General features: G+C 31.3%; 2 protein-coding genes across 8 annotated transcripts in view; one reads left to right on the top strand and one right to left on the bottom strand.

The window, feature by feature from the left end:
- Nucleotides 1–19,227, top strand: part of LOC113509636 (protein unc-13 homolog 4B) — a 60,277-nt gene that overhangs the window by 38,215 nt on the left and 2,835 nt on the right. For 5 of the 7 annotated variants that reach the window (XM_031910747.2, XM_026893001.3, XM_026893003.3 and 2 more), the window contains 14 exons: nucleotides 1,200–1,546; nucleotides 2,612–2,659; nucleotides 3,302–3,461; nucleotides 4,174–4,353; nucleotides 4,617–4,818; nucleotides 5,776–6,202; nucleotides 6,998–7,255; nucleotides 7,828–8,119; nucleotides 8,718–8,959; nucleotides 9,584–9,674; nucleotides 9,821–10,030; nucleotides 11,498–11,572; nucleotides 17,802–18,111; nucleotides 18,669–18,792. In XM_031910747.2, coding sequence (XP_031766607.2) covers nucleotides 1,200–1,546; nucleotides 2,612–2,659; nucleotides 3,302–3,461; nucleotides 4,174–4,353; nucleotides 4,617–4,818; nucleotides 5,776–6,202; nucleotides 6,998–7,255; nucleotides 7,828–8,119; nucleotides 8,718–8,959; nucleotides 9,584–9,674; nucleotides 9,821–10,030; nucleotides 11,498–11,572; nucleotides 17,802–18,111; nucleotides 18,669–18,792 — 2,966 coding nt within the window. Of the gene's footprint in view, nucleotides 1–1,199; nucleotides 1,547–2,611; nucleotides 2,660–3,301; nucleotides 3,462–4,173; nucleotides 4,354–4,616; nucleotides 4,819–5,775; nucleotides 6,203–6,997; nucleotides 7,256–7,827; nucleotides 8,120–8,717; nucleotides 8,960–9,583; nucleotides 9,675–9,820; nucleotides 10,031–10,380; nucleotides 10,576–11,497; nucleotides 11,573–17,801; nucleotides 18,112–18,668; nucleotides 18,793–19,227 lie in introns of those variants that run through there. The other 2 variants (XM_052899383.1, XM_052899385.1) reach the window with 2 other exon arrangements.
- LOC128201687 (uncharacterized) lies at nucleotides 14,619–17,235 on the bottom strand. The gene is made up of 2 exons (XM_052899386.1): nucleotides 15,094–17,235; nucleotides 14,619–14,725 (listed from the first exon to the last, which is right to left on the bottom strand). Exon 1 carries the CDS (start codon nucleotides 16,840–16,842, stop codon nucleotides 15,097–15,099), a length of 1,746 nt encoding a protein of 581 aa, XP_052755346.1. The 5' UTR covers nucleotides 16,843–17,235; the 3' UTR covers nucleotides 14,619–14,725; nucleotides 15,094–15,096.

The raw sequence follows: 19,227 nt of genomic DNA, 5'->3' as shown, positions 1-19,227 counted from the left end.
GTACTTTATCGCAATAATAATTCAGTATTAACCATTAATGCACTATTAGTATGTAGTTAAATAATAATAAAAAAAGTCTTATACAGTAAATTTTTAAATTTATATATAAATATAATATAATATATATTAATATAAGTCGTACAGAATCGCCTGGTTATAAATAAAAATAACTGCGGAATGTTGTTATTTTAAGCGGGATCTCGCTTGTTAATTAAATTCGTATGACTGTTATTCGACTGTATCAATTTGATTTTTGCAAATTCATTTCAATTTGTAGTCTGGTTTATGAGTTCAAAACATGGTTGCATGAACTTGGGCATAAATAACATAATATGAGCATCTACTACAATTACTAAAATTCTTTAGGTATTGCGATTTGCTAAAATATAATATGAGATATACTCGTATATATAAAATAATAAATTTTAAAAGACGGACGCGTAGATATATGGAACCAAACCTTTTTAATTAACGCATATAATATTTTTTGTTTCAATTTGTGTATCAAAGGCAAAGATGCTAATTAATGTAATAAAAAATAAAATTATGAAAAAATTTTGTTTGCTAACAGTAGTAGCTAATGACTTAGATCGTTATAAGTTGAATTTAAAGGTTTAGTTGTTAAGTACTTTAGTTTACTTATTAAAAAATCCAACAGTTTACAATAGTCATATTTAGAAAGTAAATGTGTATTATTTTTATCAAATATAAACAGTTTATGTGTTTTTATTTATTTATATTTTTTATTTAATTTGAGTAGGCATAAATTCCTTAACTACCTAAAATAATGATAAAAAAAAGTATACCTAAAATCTTTTTTATAAATAATATACCTAATATTGTTAGGATGTAACATTTTGCAATACTAGTAGTAATAAGAGCGAAATTATAAATAAAATCGAAATTAATGAGGGGATTAACTTACACATAATTGGTACTATTGTGGTTTCATTATTAAAATTATGTTGGTTATATATTGTATTTTGCAATATGTATTTTTTTATTTCTGTTGAGGTTAATAATGTTTAAAAGCGGTCAGGGGTTCCCAATATTGAATCTTTACCTAAACTTCTGAATATTCAATTTAATGTTCAGATTAAAATGATCGTCATTTCTTTTACTTCGCGACAGGCGAAGGTAACATCCTCACACGAGGTGTAATATTACTATTTACCTTAAACTATTTCAATTTATTTCAGATTGATGAACTTTACTTGGAAGTTTTATATGAGATTCTGCACAATGTTGGTGGCTGCGATGCAGGGAGCGAAGTCGGCCAGGCGGCAATGCTCTCGTACGTGCAAGAAGCATTCAAAATTTCGAATGATAAACACACCCAACTGTTGACAACAGCCGAGGCTAAAGAACCTCCAGAGTTAATGTTAAATGTAGAAGTCGTTGAAGCCAAAGACCTGATGCCCAAAGATCCGAATGGAATGAGCGACCCATTCGTAACAATATACGTGATGTCTAATACAGCACATCGGTACAATACCTCTGTGAAGTCAATGACGCTAAATCCTGTTTGGGAAGAGCACTTTTCTCTGTAAGTATTTTATATGTATATATGTTTTACTCTAAGTATGTCAGTGGTAGAGTTTTTTGTGACTTATCAGGTTCGGATATCATCATCTATAGTTTATATTTTTTTCCTTAGAAGTAGACAGAAGTAGAAAACTAGGTGAATATAGGTAGTTCTCTCCCATTTAACCTTATTGTGCGATAGATGCAACTATATAGTTTCTAAACCAAAGTTAGTTTTTAAATTAAATGTTATGGCATGTTATAGAATGGGTATATCAAGTGAGTAAATCTTTTTCTTCTAGTACTCATTCTTTTTCAGTTTCCCTTCTCAATTTTATTACTGATTTTTACTCCGTTTATCAAGAGACGGGCCATATGCTTGTTTGCCACCATAATAGTATAAAAACAATCTTTCTTTTAGACATCAGTCTCTGATATCGGTTTTGCAGATCGAATTTTCTAGCTATAATTTTTTTATTTAGGTGGATGCTGGTTAGCCATCAACCTCTTTACTTCTACTACTTATAGAATGAAAAATATTCAATATTTTATTTAATTTACAATATCATAATAACATAGCTGAGATTTAAAGGAAAATGGTATAAATTTTGTAACTAATTCTTCGTATTTATTTAAGTTAAATAATATGTAAGTTAATTATGTCATTTTATTTGACTTGCGGTTGTAATTTACCTATTTAAAATGTTCATTGTTATAAATAAACAACATGTTTGACTCACTAATGCAATATTTTATATGTAAAATATTTTTATTTAAATGTTTTTTTTTTTTTTAATTTTAATACTATTTCTAGTATATGCTAATAACGAAGGTAACCTCATTCTACTGAGTTAATATTGCTTTTCAAATGGGTTCAATTTTATATGTTATAGTATATTACCTATCACTAATCAAAGTAGCAAATTACTAATAATAACTACTTACTTGAATTAAAAATTATTTTATATATACGATTTACTTAATGAAGTTCGTCCTTGCCCTTGGTGTAGATTTAGCAAGTTTGTTTTGGGAAGTTTGTATGTTTTGTTTTAATGTGGTATGTTAACAAGCCGGTTTATATTTACAGACCAATGCCAGGTAACCTGCACGAAGATTCGCTCTGTTTAGAAGTCTGGTGAGTGTTCAATTTTATTATTACATTCGTTTTATGGTTTTATTATTCGGTGGTTACTTGAGATTACACTGTTCTGAGATCCATATTACACACTGGCCAGTTTACCAGGCTTGGTATACATTTATTTAGAGATAGTTTTTTTTTATTTAATTTTTTAACAAAGGTACACAGTTTTTTCATTACAGTTATTGTTACACTGCTTAGCCGTTTAGAATACAAGTATTTTTTTAAATATTCATAGATTTTTTGTTATATATAACTAGACAAAGGGGATGAAAGATTAAGTTTTAAAATAATATTTTTTTCAGTTTTTACGTTAAAGATAAATACCTACCTAATTATTTATTTTTTTATGAAACTTATATAATAACCATTTTTTAGTTTTGTTTTAAACAGGTATAAGAATAATTGTCATTCAAGATTTGAATTAAACTGGTATTTTACTAAAAACTGAAGACGATGAAATGTAGTGACTCGTATTCTTCCTCTATTAAATTGTTTACTTACGATGATTTTTATATAATTGTTAAGTTAATGATGAGTTACTTTAGTCAAGTAATGATTTAATCAAATAATGGTAAATGTATAGCATAATTCAGGAAAATGGGTTATATTGAAGGTTTTGTTGTTATTATATTTCAGGGATTTTGATCCAGCGGAGACTGTAAAGGAGAAAATGACTAAATTGTTTGAGGTGAAGGGTGTGAAGGGACTTCGGAAGTTGATGAAGGAGATCGCCATCACAGCTTCAACTGGGAGACATGACAACGAACTCATTGGTACTGCTAATATTCCGCTCACGGTAAGTATCCTATACCAAACTTCAAAATTAAACGCATGATCTGACATTGAGACAGTATAAGCGTCTAACTAGATAGGCATCGGAAGTTAATTATTTTTAAATGTTCTGATATTGAATGATTTATTTTGGGCTCAGTTAATATACAGTATCTTAAAAATCAAGAAAACCACGCGAATTATGGAAATATTATAACAAAATTAATTCACTAAATAGTTTAGTGGCACATAAATACTTTATGTTATTTTTAATGAATGTAACTGCATGTCGCGTGGATTATAATCTCGGCTATAGATTACGTATATAATAAATTAAGTATAAAGCTAAATAAGGAATATTTTGTTTGATTTCTCTGAAGAACTATTATTTTGTGATGAAGTCGGTTAAAGAGATCTTCGTCTAATTTGTTTCTATACCTACTTTTGTTTACGAACATGTATTTTTAACAAATACAATTAGTATTATAATAGAGAAGCGTTTAATTGTAATATAGTATACAAAACCACAAATTTATCATTTTCCTCTCCGCTGTATTTTATATTAATTGTTCATAATTATTTTATATTTTTTACTCTATATTCACAAATAAAATAGGCACTTTTTTATTATTTTATTTTATATAACAGTAATTTAATAAATCTAGTAGTTTGTGATAATTGCTCTTAATTAGTTGTAATCCAAATAAGTTAATTAATTTTTTTTATATTGTTTGTAGTCTATCCCAGCGGGCGGTATGACGATGTGGTTCAATTTAAGCAAAAAGAACAAGCTGCGGAGGCAAGGTGTGGTGAAAGTCCGACTCTCCTTTTCCTCAGAGAAGAACTCACTGGTGGCCGCACAGGAGCACCGACATCTGCTCAGAATACTTCTATTGCATGAGCTTGAGAATTCTAAGGTTTGTCAAATTAATCATATGTCTTGGGCTGTATCAAAATGGTCTCTGTTACAATATACCGGGTCGTGTATTTTTTTAGCTCTCTTTAATATGGGTATCATATGTGAAAGTTTTAAAGATTAAAAAAATGGTTAGGATAGTGATATTACGGACAGAACAGATGAAGGTCGGATTACATTGCAAAAGCTTGTTTTAAAAAGTGTTCTGAAACAGGCTAGTGTAGATGCATGTTTAGTATATAAAATACATATTTATGTTTGCAGGTCGCTCCTTATTGGTGGTGTGGAAACTTCAGCGGTCCAGCTGAAGCGATCCTCATCCAGCACGTAGCGCAGAGCGGGCTCTCCCCCACTGACAAAGAGCTCGCGCAGTGGTCTGTTTACTGCGCGGTCACCGTCGACCACCCGTTAAGCTTCGCCCTCTTCAATAAATTGCTTGAAAAGATCGCCAAACCATTACAATCTGGTGAGTTTTTACGCGATGATGATGATGATTTTTTTACGCGATGGAAGTGGAATAGTATATTTTTTTTTATAAAACTTAGAATGGCGAACAAGTTGACGGCCCACCTGATGGAAAGTGGTAACCGTCGCCTATAAACATGAGCAGTACCATGGACATAACAGAGTATACTGTTTCGCCCATGATACCCCCCATGCGTTGTCATTCCTGAGGACTCAGGTGTTATTCCTCTGTACCTAGTAAATTCACGCCATATCCCTTTCAAACCGAAACACAGCCATGCAAACACAACTGCTTCACTGCTTGTGAATATGTGTGGAACAGTAATTGTGCTGTCTGTATACGTTGGGAGCGTACCAGTGAGGTATGATGGGTGAGGATCCAGTTAGATTGTGACGAATTCATCAAGAAATAACCATAGAAATGCTAGTAATTAAATATTGTGAGTTTAACTTGCTCAATTGTCGTTTTCTTTTGAAGGATAACATATGACTGGCTGGCTTTTGACCACAACAGAATACCAGTTATTTGTTATTTTGAGGGCAAAGCAATAAACTTCTTATAGAAATATAGGTTAAAAATTACAAAAACGTCCATTTGCAAGTTGCTACGAGATGATGAATATTTTTCTTATTTTTAGAAAAACATTTTAGAAAAAGCTTTCTTGAAAGATGCTGATTTCAATTTAGCTTTTATAATTTCAAGTCACAAAATTTGTTTAGGTGTTAATATTACTGTTTATTATTAAGCGAGCCTACTACTAGAACTAACCTGTTGAGATTTAGTCACGAAGTAAACTCCTATTTTTTCTGCCTTAAATGTAGGATAAACATAGAAAATTATTTAATTAGGTGACAATTATTGTTTAAATTTTTTTTATACACTGTTTGTTTTCAACAATAGCCATTTATAGGATTTTATAAACATGAAATTTAATTAGACATAATAAATTTTTTACAGGACTTGTTAAAGAAGAGGATGTAAAGCTATTTTGGGATGGTGCGAAGAAACTTCTACCGACATGTTATAGTTATATTAGAAAACTAAGGAAAAAGACGGCGGGTGATAAAACCGCAATGAAAACGCTAAGAGAAGTTCTTAATATTTTGTACACTCTTTCTACGTTAGATGTGCCAGATACGATAGATCTGTTTCCTAGCAATCTGTACGGTTGGTTACCTAATGACGGGAAGAAAAAGTCCATTCAAGAAGTATTAAACCAAGCTGTAATGCAAGGGGCTTCAGATTGGTTCGTCCATATAGTTGATAACAACGAATGCAAGGAGACAACAGAAGAATCTCGATTGCAACATTTAATTAGAGTTATACAATTAGTGCGCTCGGATTTACAACGAGCAATAGAATATTATGATAGAGTTTTTGTCGAGTAAGTAACTTTTTTCTCATAATTTTGTTGCATGACGCATTACTGTATTATTTTCTATATAAAATTGTTGATTACCCCGAGCAAGTAATAACAACGTGATTGAATTATGAAAAATCCATCCATTCTATATTAACTGAACATTTTTATTGTATTTCTTGTTTATGTAGATTATAAGTGATTTGTATTCATTGTTCTTATTATGTGTCATACGCCTGAGTGGATACCAAACACACATTTCATTTTTCCCTAATCTTTTATCCTAATGCACTAGTCATGGATTTTGTATCTATGTCTACTATTATGATGTTACTTTGTCTTATTGCTTGGCAATTCCCGTGTAGTCCCGGCGTGAAATAGGCCACCCCTTTCCAGTGGGTGTCGCAAAAGGCGACTAAGGAAGGGCGAGGGATGGGCAGCAGAATCCCTCATAAAACATTTCCTAAGCCTAACTGCGGTTGTCAATCCGCCTGCCAAGCGTGGCAACTACTAGCAAAATCCTCTTAGGGGAGGCTTATGTTCAGCAGTGGACAGTTAAAAGCTGATATAATAATGATGATTGCTTGGTAATACGTTTTACGATAGAGTAATTTCAGTGAATTAAAAAGCCTTTATGCCTGTTTATGCAGTTTTTTTCTTTCAATACTTTTGTTTCGTGTTTTACGGATTGTTCTAATTTGTTTTTGATAAAATATCAGTATTTTTTGTACACCTTTACGACGAAAATCAATTTAGTGCCCATCTAAAGTAATTTTTAGGTAAAGTTGCATCATTAATTTTTCATTTTAACTGTTTCAGAACGATGAATTTCCAATACTCCAAAGCTTTATATGGATTATACGAACAAAAGGTGGCTGCGTTAGTAGAGCCAGAGGCTAAAGAAGTTTGCAAAAGTCTTAAACGGTTGCAATACCATGAAGGTTCTACGAAATCTATACATTTGGCGGGGGGCATCAATGGGGAGTCAACGTTGGGAACACCTCAAGTCGAAAATGAGCCACTTGCAATGGGGACCACATTGTTTGAATTATATTTGACTCTTCAGAGATTTTTAACGTAAGTTTTAAATAGATCTAATAATAATAATATTAACATTTAGATAGAAATGTAGTATGTTTTTGTAGGTATATAATTAATATTGTTTTTAAATAAAATGACGTCTTTTTAAAATCAAGAATGGCAATGAGAAACATGGTGCTGTTCATGTATTTAGATATAGGATAAAATAGATATAGACAGAAAAGTGATACTATTTTGCATCAAGTTGGTTGCCACAGTCAGCTTATTATTTCTGACTTTGCACGGGTAGATAGATAGATAGATAAATTAGTTTTTTATATAAGTTTTAATAGACAAATTCGTGATATTTTGTGTTTCATTATTGTAATATTTAGAGAGATCTCTATTTTTTTGAAAATATTACATAGCCTATGTTACTGGCTGATAATGTAGCTTTCTAAAAATTTTTTTTTTTTACATCGTTCGTGTAGTTTTTGTGTAAATATTTATAACAAACAAACACAAAAATCAAAACTTTCCTTTTTATAATATTAGTATAGATTTGTATAGGATGTTGTATAAACATTTTACTGAGGGATGGCTAAAAAAAGTTTTTATTATTTTTGCAGGTTAGGCCAAGGTTTGAACGAAACTGATTGGAATTCGTACGCTATATCGAAGTTTCACTCGTGGTTCTTTGGTGGTGTAGCTCAATGGTTGGAGATCGCCGCATTCAAAGCTCTCACGCGTATAGAAAAAGCGGTGGAGTTAGATAACCTCGTGCCAGTGGACACCAATGTGAAATATAGCAGTTCTGGTGTAGACACATTGGCCATATTCTACCAGATCAAAATATTTTGGCAACAGTTAGCTTGGCCCGATGTTGAGGGCTGTTACACTTTTGTGGCAAAAATTATTGACGTTAGTATTTTTATTTTTATTTTGTATTCATGCTTCTAGTTTGTGTTTAGTATAAATTCAATAATATTTAGTAATATTATTACTGGAAATTCTTAAATGAAAAGAAATATTATTACTATAAGAGTCAAGAATTTACATTTTACCACATTTTTTTTTTACATGACTATTTTTTTTAATGTATGGTTTTAATATACACTCCGCGGGGGGAAAGGGATTGTTAGCAATAGAGTTTAATAGCCCCGTTGTTAGCAATATGCCCTATTAGGTCGACCTCTACGTGGTTCCCCCTGGAAACCATCATGAAAAATTCTTGTTGAATTCGTCACGATGGGCCAACTGATCTGCTTCATCCTCACTTATCATCCTTCACTGGTGCCCCGCCGGTGTATACCGATAGCGTGGGTGGGGTTACCATTCCATTATCACCCATTAAAAAAATATATACACTCCGCAAAAGGATTTTTCAATATTTACAATATCAATATCGGCGTAATATATATAAGAAGATAATTGTATATTTAGGGATATTCCATCCAAATCTATATTGAAATATATCTTAATATCAATATACATATATTGATGATTGTCTATCTCGCAGGACATCTGTCGGTGCTGCGTGTTCTACTCGGAGCGGATGGCAGCGCGGGTGGAGGCGGCGGGCGCGGGCGGCGAGGTGAGCTCGGTGTACGAGCGCCGCTTCGAGGTCACCACCGAGTGGTGCGTGGCCGTCAACAACATCGACTACGTGCGCCAGAGCCTGCCGCCGTTCGCCGCCGAGCTCGCCATCGACGACATTATTGAGAGCATGTGCGAGTCTAGGACACCGGCTGAAGCGCAGAGGTAACCATCCTTTTTTTGATGGACGATAATGGAGTGGTATCCCCGTTTGCTTTATCGGTATACGCTAGTAGGATGTCAGTAAGGGATGATAGCTGAGGATGAAACTGGCCTGTTGACCCATAGTGACGAATTCCATAATAACTAACCATGGTAGTTTCTAAGAGAATTACGTGGAGGTGGACCTGATAGTAAATATTATTAGACTAACAATGGAGCAGTAACTTTTTTATTGACACACTCGTAAATTAAATCGACAGTATGCGAAATAAGTATTAAATTGAAAAAATAGAAACGATACAAAATTCTTACGAAAGTATTAGATAGAACTATATAAAGAGAGCATAATTATTCATAATGATGCTTATTTTAACTGATTTATTTGATTTATCATATATCTGGTAATAAACTGTGAAAATATATGTACGTTTTCAAAAACATTTAAAGATACATCTTCTTATACCTATATACAGTAAATATATTAAATATTTATATTATGTAAAAGTAGTATATCTAGATAACAGCAGTACTCCTAAGTATATACATCACGCTGTCATAACCGTATTGCTATTTGTATATAAAATTCTACTATAAAAGAATATCTATTACTAAATTATTTTATTTCAGATGCAAAGACACGCTGCAAAATGTTATAAGCAATGCCATAGACACTGTTAAAAATAATATTGTAGATTTATTGGCAGTTATGGTAAAAAAGGTAAGCTCAGGGTGATTTTTATTTTATTTTATATGTATAAGCATAATCGGTTTTATTGTAATTCATCCAAGGATTCTATTAATTTTTCCATTTTTGCTTAAAATAGTAATAAAGTATTAAAATGATACTTTAATAATCTTCACCAGATGATGCCATCAGTAACTCGAATGCTACTGGAAGGCGCCGAGCTACTTCACCAGGACTGTTCGAGTATGGAGCGTGTGATGCGATATATCGATACTAATCTCAATACTTTGTATCAGCATTTAAACAATGAGAACTTCTCAAGAGTTCTGGACATAGTGTGGGAACAGCTTGCAGAAGTGCTATACGACCTTATACAGACCAATTTAGAGGTAAGTCGCACTTATTTGTCTGTATGTGTTAGTTTTGGAAATATTTCTTTAATATGCTAACCGCTGTAATATTGCATAGTTTTAATAAAACTAATTTGCCACTTCAATTTTATTATTAAAGTGGGATTCAGTGGAAAAATAAATGAAGAATATTAATACTGATTTCCTATAATAACGCTGGCGCTACTATTTCCTTTACAATTATGATTTACCTATTATTTGAGGTTATGACTAAGAGTACAAACGATTTAATTTAATTATTACAAATAATTTTGCTATTTCACTGAATCTTCTGACAACTAATTTTATATTAACTTTTTATTACTAATTACTAATTTTTCGTTTTGTAGAAAGAAAGTATCGCCACCCGTATCCGCTTGATTAGGCGTAGATATTTCGGCCAAAATAAAGTATTCCCCGACTCTCGCTCTGTGTTGTATCGGGTAACTAATATTGCATACGTAATGCACTCAGCACATGAATTTTTTTATACACGCGTGTACCCTTGCACGAATATTGTTTTGACATAATATTTTTTATAATTTCCATTGAAAGTATCTATCGTAACATGGACTATATATACTTCAGTATTCCGCGTCGTATATTAAATAAATTTGTGCCTCACAAACATTACGGTATTTTATACGTTAGTATTTTTTTAATACGCTTAAAATCTGTTAAACATAATTTATGGTTGCAATTATTATTTACATTATCAAGAATGATGCATATAAGTTACACATAAAAAACTTCGCAAAATTTAATTTTTTCGCGAAGTAAATTAAAAAAGAAATGTAATAGATTTTAAAAGATATAAATACTGTGAGAAGAATTACAGCAATATATTGTCATATATATATATATATATATATATATATATATATATATATATATATATATATATATATATATATATATATATATGATCGATATTTGCCTACTTTTGTGTCTCGGGTTGCTTTATGGTAGACCTTTTTTTGTCTACTAGATATGCAATTATTTTATATACTTAATTATTTATTTATTTGCTTTATAAAATATATTACATAGCTTTTACACACGACTTCGTCCGCGTTATAAAAAGTAGCCTATGTTTTTCTCTATTCCATATAGTATGGGTATATCAAATTTCATAGTGATTGGTTAAGCCGTTAAGGCGCTATAAGCTAACAAACAAGTCATTCAGATTTATAATATTAGTAAGGATGTTATACTAATTTAATCAGTTAATAATATTATTAATATCTAAAAAAATAATACATAATTAATAACCATACAATAGGTGATTTAGAATGTATTTTTAATTTTACAGTTTAGTTGTGTATTACAAGTTATTTGTATGTTTTCATAACGTGGAGTTTCTAGAATGTGGAATTTGCAACAATTTTTTTAGAATAACTACATACTGGATCACCTTGAGTGTTTTTTTTTTTTGCCAAATGTTAATAAACTGTTGTTGTTTGATAGAACCGAAGGTCAAAGTTAACCCTACATAAGAGCCAACAGCGCTTGAATCAAACGACAGCTGCCTTCTTAGACGTGGTAAACTGCAGCACTTAGCACATAGCTTATTGTGTTCAAGTTAAAATAACACAACAACAAAAAGGGTCGTTTTTTCCTCCATTTATTATTTAGACCTCATAGATTATTTACGTGTTGTAAGTGTAATACGGTAGTGTATACCTACGTTGAGAAAAAAAGTAAATACGTTACAAGCGGGTCGAATATAAAACCTTGATATGATGGTAATTAACACCACTAGGTTGAAGGGGGGTTGTTAGTACGCCCCTAGAACTTATTTTTTTTATTCTTATGGAATTCGCTGCGATGAGCTGACTGACCTGCTTTCACTTTCATCACTTATCTCTCACTGGTGCCCCGTCAGCGTATACCAATAGCGCGGCCGAAGTATCGTTCCATTTTCACTCATTAAACCACTAGGTAAACATTTGCATGCGCTTCAGCGCAAATGACAATCGCTATTAGGTTATATTATACCAATTATTTACATATTCTTACAGAAAAAAATATTTATTTAGTTAATTTTAATCAATCCATCCCTTTTCAAATATTTATGTAATTATGTTGTGAAATATCTAAGTATGTTGTCGTTGTGTTGGAAACATTTTTGTTATTTTCTGAGTGTAAAACTTATACCTTCTTAAAATTATTGCAAGAACCGCGTGAAATTTATTTATGTAGGTACGCCATAATGAATGCAGAGGAAACTCTTGTATTTACGGTGTAAACTCATTTATCTAATATCGTTATATGGTAAACACTCCGTATTGCATTTAACGTATGTGAAATATTGTACTACATACATCACAAAACAGTTAATATTGAACTCTATGTAAAGAAGGAAATATATAATAGAAAAAACGAAGTTTACTAGATATTAATCGATTTTTGACATATAGACTTGTTTTATTATTTTAAAACTCGAATAACTACTTGTAGATTCAACTTTATGCTTATCTATTATTGAATTTCTGATCAGTTATTTATTAAAGGTCAATGTGTACTTTTCGTGACAGGTGTCTATGGCAGGTGTCTATACCTTGTTTAAAACACAAGTAGTAATATAGACAATTAGGTTATTGTTTAGATAAAAATTATTCAGAATACAGATATTTTAATATTTACGAAAAAATCGCTTCTCTTAAGTTACCTCCAAAAACACATTTTGTCTCACCTCACTAGTCGAATTTTTATGTTTCTTTTTTTACAATCGATTATAAAAGGAAGGCAGGAAGAATGGACCTCTCTTATGTTGTTGGGTTACGTAGCCAATTATATTGAGTTGCTTAAAATAGCTTCCAAAATGTATGTGATGAATATTTTGTGTTCGTTATTGTCCATGTCTTATACCACAATTATGTTATTATTGATAATATTATAAAAATAGATTAAAGTTAATAGGAAAGTACAACAAGAAAATATATTTTAAATTATATAATTAAATTAAAATTACATAAAAATAAATTAATCTGAAGCATGTCGTAAATCGTATTACTTATATGTATTTAATTAGAGACGATATTTTATATCAATACATTTATTTAGGAATTTAGATATTTTAACTGTATTTTTTACGGGTACTTAGATATTTATATATTTTATTTATTTATACCTCTGACTAGCCCGTTAGGGATTGTTACCATATTTATAAATTTAAACAGATATCGTAACTGTATGTTCTTTGCTTTATAAAGCACTAAATTAGGCGCAGTAGAGTTTAATTCGGGGTTTTTCTATATAAAATTAAAGTTGAAATGAATGTTTGTAAAAAGTGATTTCAGTTGAGATGTTTAGATGTATTGTAGATACGCTACGACGACTTGTTTTGTAGATATCTAAATTGGAAATAGTGCGTGTTTTTTATTCCATAAGAAAAGACAGCTTTACTCGTTACAAAAATCAAATGCAACACACTAAATTCTATTGATTGCAAAAAAAAAAAAAACTGAAAATCAGTAGTGTATTACACGTGCGTTAGAAATGCAATCGTGTAATACAATTGCACAAAAAAATATGAGTATAGAATGCCTTATTCTTTTAAAAGTAACTAAAAATTTTTAGACAATTAGCAAAATTTTTGAATCAATCATCTCTTAATAAATATGATTTTGAAAGAGTTTTACTATGGGAAGTGGTTTTAAGTCTCGATTTATGTCTGTAGGGGTTATCGTTACAAGCATATATAGTTATTATTTCGTTTACATAATTAGTGAATGCATGAATCGAACAAAGCATGAATCTCTTAATATTAAAACGAATATAATTTTTTCTTATGTATATACAATATGTTATTATAATGTATTTATTTATACTAGTATTTAGGAACATGGGTATATGGTACCTATTTATTTAGTATTTATATATGTAATGTTTGCATGGTGGTGGATAATGGACGCAGAAAGAGGGAGATATGGTGTTTGAAACTGTTTAATTGGTATTAATCATAATAACTCATACTCAATAAGAATATTGGTACTTTACATACTTGTAAATGTCATGGTATTTAGATCATCATTGAAATAATATATTAACACATTACATAATATTTGTTTTTTATTGATAAAATTAGTAAGGTGCGAATATTAATTTTAATTCAAAAAATATTATTTATTTATTTACATTTTTACATTATATTGTACCATTTATAAAAATAGTAAATATAGTAAATTTTAATGAGAAGTTATACAAAAGGCGGCCTTATCGTTAAGCAGTCTCTTTCAGAGAACCTTTGGTAGGTGGCATATTATTATATAGATACTAGTATATCTAATGTAAAATAATTTATCCTGTTTCTACTTTAATAAAAAAATATCGTCATTAAAAAAAAGAAACATCGAAATTGGTTTACAATTGGCAAGGGTATACAAATCATACAGTCAAATTGAGAATTTTTCTCTTTTGTAGTTGGTTAAAAAGGGATATGTTCCCTTTTTAAGGGGGGAGACTCATGTAAATGCCTCGAAATCGGTCATTTTTTAATATTTTTTTTTACAGTGAAAAAATAATTTAATTGTTTAGAACTTTTAACACAACTTTATTAAACATTTTAAGACTACAAAAAAAGAATTTTTTTTTTTTTTTTTAATTCAAAATGGCGGCTCAGCATGATGTCTTGTAGGCTGCCTCTGACGCGAGGTCCGAAACTGCTTCATTTGTCACTCATCAACCATTGATCTGAAACACAAAAAAAAAAATTATTTTTTTTCAGGACATATAAACGGAAAGGATAAACCTATAAAATTAAAAAGAAAAGGATAAAATCCAATATAAAATCAGCCTTAAAAAAAAGTTACGATTTTGGGCTATTTTTTTGACCCTTTTGACCCCAAAAAAAATAAGTAATCAATCAGAAATACCTGAAGTTTTAGGTTTATCCTTCCGATAGTAATGTAGAGAAAAGCCTCACCAAATTTCAAACAAATCGGTCAATAATTTTTTGAGCTACAACACGAACAGTTTTTCAAAAAGTAGTTTCGAGATAATCGCGTTTAAAGTTTCAGTACAGGAAAATGAGTAGTTTTACTGAATTATTAATTACTTACCGACTAATTTGCAATTCCAGGTCCATATAACAGTCCTTCTTCCTCCTCAAAAAGTTGATTTTCATCTATTTGATGTTGTCTGCGAGCTGAACGAGCATCTTTGGTCTCTGAAAGGCTTTTACGATTCTGTCGGGTTATTCGCTCCTCGTCTGTACTATCCGCAAATATCTTAGCATAAGTGCCAATATTCAGATTCAAAAGGTTCATTATTCTTAATACGGAAGTATAACCTTCATTAAATATCCCTGCAGCAATGTAAGCTGAAATTTCGACTACTTTTAGTCCGGAATGCAGGTGTTTTGGGGATAATCGCCAAACTGTAGCGTTAAAACTTTCGTTCGCGTTCTGCGTATGACCACCAAGGCATCGCTCAAGTAAATCATCTTTGGACAAATCTTGATATATTGGTAAAAGATGCTGTTTTAAATCTTCACCAAGTAATGGAGCTAAATTTTCCTTTCGAGGATCTCGATTTTGAGCAATAGCCTTCTGCCATTTGCACCAGCTATCAACGCCTACAGGGCAGTTATCATGTTGGGGATTTTCTGTAGTGGAAAAAATATGATCATAAGTAGCCATTATGGCTTTTTTCATATTTTCAACACTGTTAACATTTCTCTGAATACTTAAACCATAATATTTTGTTAATTTTTTTACCACTTTATCAGTTAGTTTTCCTCTCCCCGAAAGTTTCTTTTCTTTTCTTACATTTCTAAGTCGAGAACCCATTCTTTTTTCTACATGACCAATACATTCACTCTTCACTACTGGTAACTCATTACCGTAAGGTTCTAAATCTAGAATAGCCTTGAATGTCTTAGAATCTCCGTCACCAATGTAGTTACCATATTTTACTCCGAATTTTTCTTCTGAAGTCGAGAACATTTCTTTCATGGCATCGACTTCCATCTTTCCTGACGAACCTTCGTGATTTTTTTGACACTCATCCTCGTGATATTCAATCCACTTACGGAATTCTTCTGTATGAGTCTTGTTCTTCCAGTAAATACAGCCTTGACAGTAACTACTTTTTGTTTTCAAATCAATAACTTTCCCTGAATAATATCCTATGAGCGTTGCAACACCGTAATTTGATTTGAAACCACGTTTTTTCCAAGTACCATCTCCAGATACTTTTAAAATATTTTTTTCTCTTCCTTGCTCGACATTTTTTTCCATCTCTTCTTTCACTGCCTTCTGCGATAGAAATTCAAATGATAATTTCACTGTATTATAAATGTGTTCCACAATGTTAGCGTAACAACTTTTACTCAAACCAGTGCATAGGTCCATCAGGTTACAAAATAAATTTATCCCTTCTCTTCCAACACCCAAAAGTCTCATGATAAACACTATTCTCCGGTTTATTTCAAATCCGTTGTTAATGAAAGGACCTGAATTTATTGTTTTATTACCACATGGACATGTGACAACAATTTTAAAACCAAGACCTCTGGAACTACACTCATTGAATTTTATCTTCTGATTACACACCGAGCACTTCACAATTTCAGACAAAGCTGTAAACACTGTAAAAAATTCAATTATCCTGTACCCGTGTAAAGGATTTGTTATTATATCTTCACTATCACGGGCATGGAGTTTTTTGCCACTGGCACTGTGATCATGGCTTACACTGGCTTCGAATTTTTCACCTTCATTATTAGTGAATTGATTGCCCTGAAACTTTCGTTTCCGGGTGTTATTTCTTGCAATATTCCCACGTGTACCTTTTTTATAATTCGGCATTTTTGCTTTTCAAAATCGACTGAACACGAAGAAATCTCCAGCTAAACTAAATATATTTCTCGACTAACGATTATTCGTGTACTAATGTTACACGTGTGCAGAAATGTAAAAGTATATATATATATATTTACTAAAAAGGATTCTCGATAGTTGAACAAAAGAAATATTTCCAGGTATTATAATAGAAGGGTCCTTTTCAAGCGCCCCGACTACCTGGCTCGTTACTTGACAATACGTACTTCGGCCCGCTCCACTGTATTAGCTATAACTTTGTAAATATTCGAGATTTTTTTTTTCCGGCTCGTCAGTACACGCTCAACATAGTATACTTTCAGAATATCGAAAAAAAAAAAATCGATTTTTTGAAAATTTTACATGAGTCTCCCCCCTTAAGTATTTAATAAAGTACACATAATGTTATTAACGGATTTTATCTGTAAGATTATTCAGGTACCCATACTTCATATACACATTACATTTTTATTTCCCTTTAGTTATACGTGTAAATGTTACTTATAATGTATAATGGTCGATACTTTACTACAACTTTTTATCGAGCATAAGTTGTGATTTGTAAATATTATGATATTTAAAGTTATTTACATATTGACGTATCTATTTATAGAGTCAATATCGCTACAGCTGTAAGTGGAGAACTTTTCTGAATATATTTAGTATTTACTCATATAAATATATAAATTAATATAATATAAAACCACAATATCTTAGGGCACTATAAATACCTACACAATGAGTACTTATATATGTAGATATAATAATAAATGGTGCTTGTGATTGTGATATACTAATGAATTTTCAAATATATCTTTCTCTTTCTGTCTTGGTGAAGGACGATGCATAATTGTTCGCTCAACATACTGTACCAACGTTGTAAAAAGCTGCTTATATGTCCGTTATTATAAGACATGTTTAAATTAATTCTGAATACTAACTTGCAGAAACGTCGACCGCCGGCTTTCTTTTCGAATCTTCACGAATGTTTAAAAATTATGATACAATCCTTCCGTCCAAATAATAATAAAGAAGCATACACATCCGATACATTGAAAAGAGTAGAATATTTGCTGAAAATTCACGGTATGGAAACGAGAGAATTAATACACCAGTACCATTTGGAGAGGTGGCAGGAGCAACAAGCGGTTGTGGAGCCCAAGAATGGTCTGCTCACTGTACGCGCACAGTTTACAGAGAACAATTTGAAGATTGAGATTATGAATGCTAGGAATTTGACGCCCACAGATTCTAATGGTTGGTTTCTTTAAATTATTTATATTACTGTTGTAGTATATATTATACTGAATTAAATAATCCGCTTTTTTTAATAATTATTAGATTTTTAAAATAACTATCTATTATTCTATTCTGTATTCTATTTTTGGCAGTAACCAAGTTTGTAATCATCAACAATTTCTCTGGTTTTTGCAACTTCTCATTTCATTTTTACCAAAATATGTCACGCCCACTTATCCCTAATTATTTTAGAACGAGTATTGTTAGCGAATACTGTAATATAATATTCTTGACTTGACCAGCTAATTCATGTTATTTTTCAAGTACCTCAAATATAATTTTAACATTCGTGACAATGTGATTGGGGAATTTATAATCAGATAATTTGTCTATGATTGACTTAAATAGAGACATTATTAATAGTTGCGATTGGTCTATTCAATCTTTAGATATAATTATTATCAATATGTTTGTTTATTATCAATAATTATATGCTTCAGAAGATGGGACTAGGAAAAGCTTATGTGCATATAATCTCTGTTAAATATATAATAAAACTTTTGGTCACTATACAGGCCTCTGCGATTCGTACGTGAAGATAAACTTGCTACCGGAGGACACGTTTGCGAACGTCGCCAGCCCGAAGACGCAGACTCACAATAAGAATCTCTTCCCACTTTACGACGAGATGTTCCAATTGTGAGTAAAGTTTATTAGTTAAGTAGAAACAAGTATATCTGTGATTATAATACAGTAGATGCTTCCATCAGGTGCAAAATATTTGCTCCGTAAAAACAACGATTTTACTCGTAATAAGATTGTAATAGCAAAAAGAATAAAAGGTAATGGTAAATTGAGAATTTACTGTTTGAAATCCTTTTTCTTAAAAAATGTTAACTCTGGTATACTCCTTCCATGGCATAACTAGAACCGCACTTAATTAGCTAAAAGATGCAGATTTCAGTCCTGTCGGCTTAGAATATTAAGTAGAAGAGAAAATAATTGTATCTTTTGGGCATGAACTGAGATACTTCTTTCTTTCTAAGGATAAAATCATCTTATTACGAGGCGCTAATAATTATCTTAGGGCGGTTTACACATACAGTATTTATATTTGTAGGTATGTATTGTGTT

This window comes from Galleria mellonella, unplaced genomic scaffold (assembly GCF_026898425.1).
Source record: "Galleria mellonella isolate WM207_F2 unplaced genomic scaffold, CSIRO_AGI_GalMel_v1 utg57, whole genome shotgun sequence".
Classification (NCBI taxonomy): Eukaryota; Metazoa; Arthropoda; class Insecta; order Lepidoptera; family Pyralidae; genus Galleria; species Galleria mellonella.
This window is presented reverse-complemented; position numbering and strand designations above follow the sequence as displayed.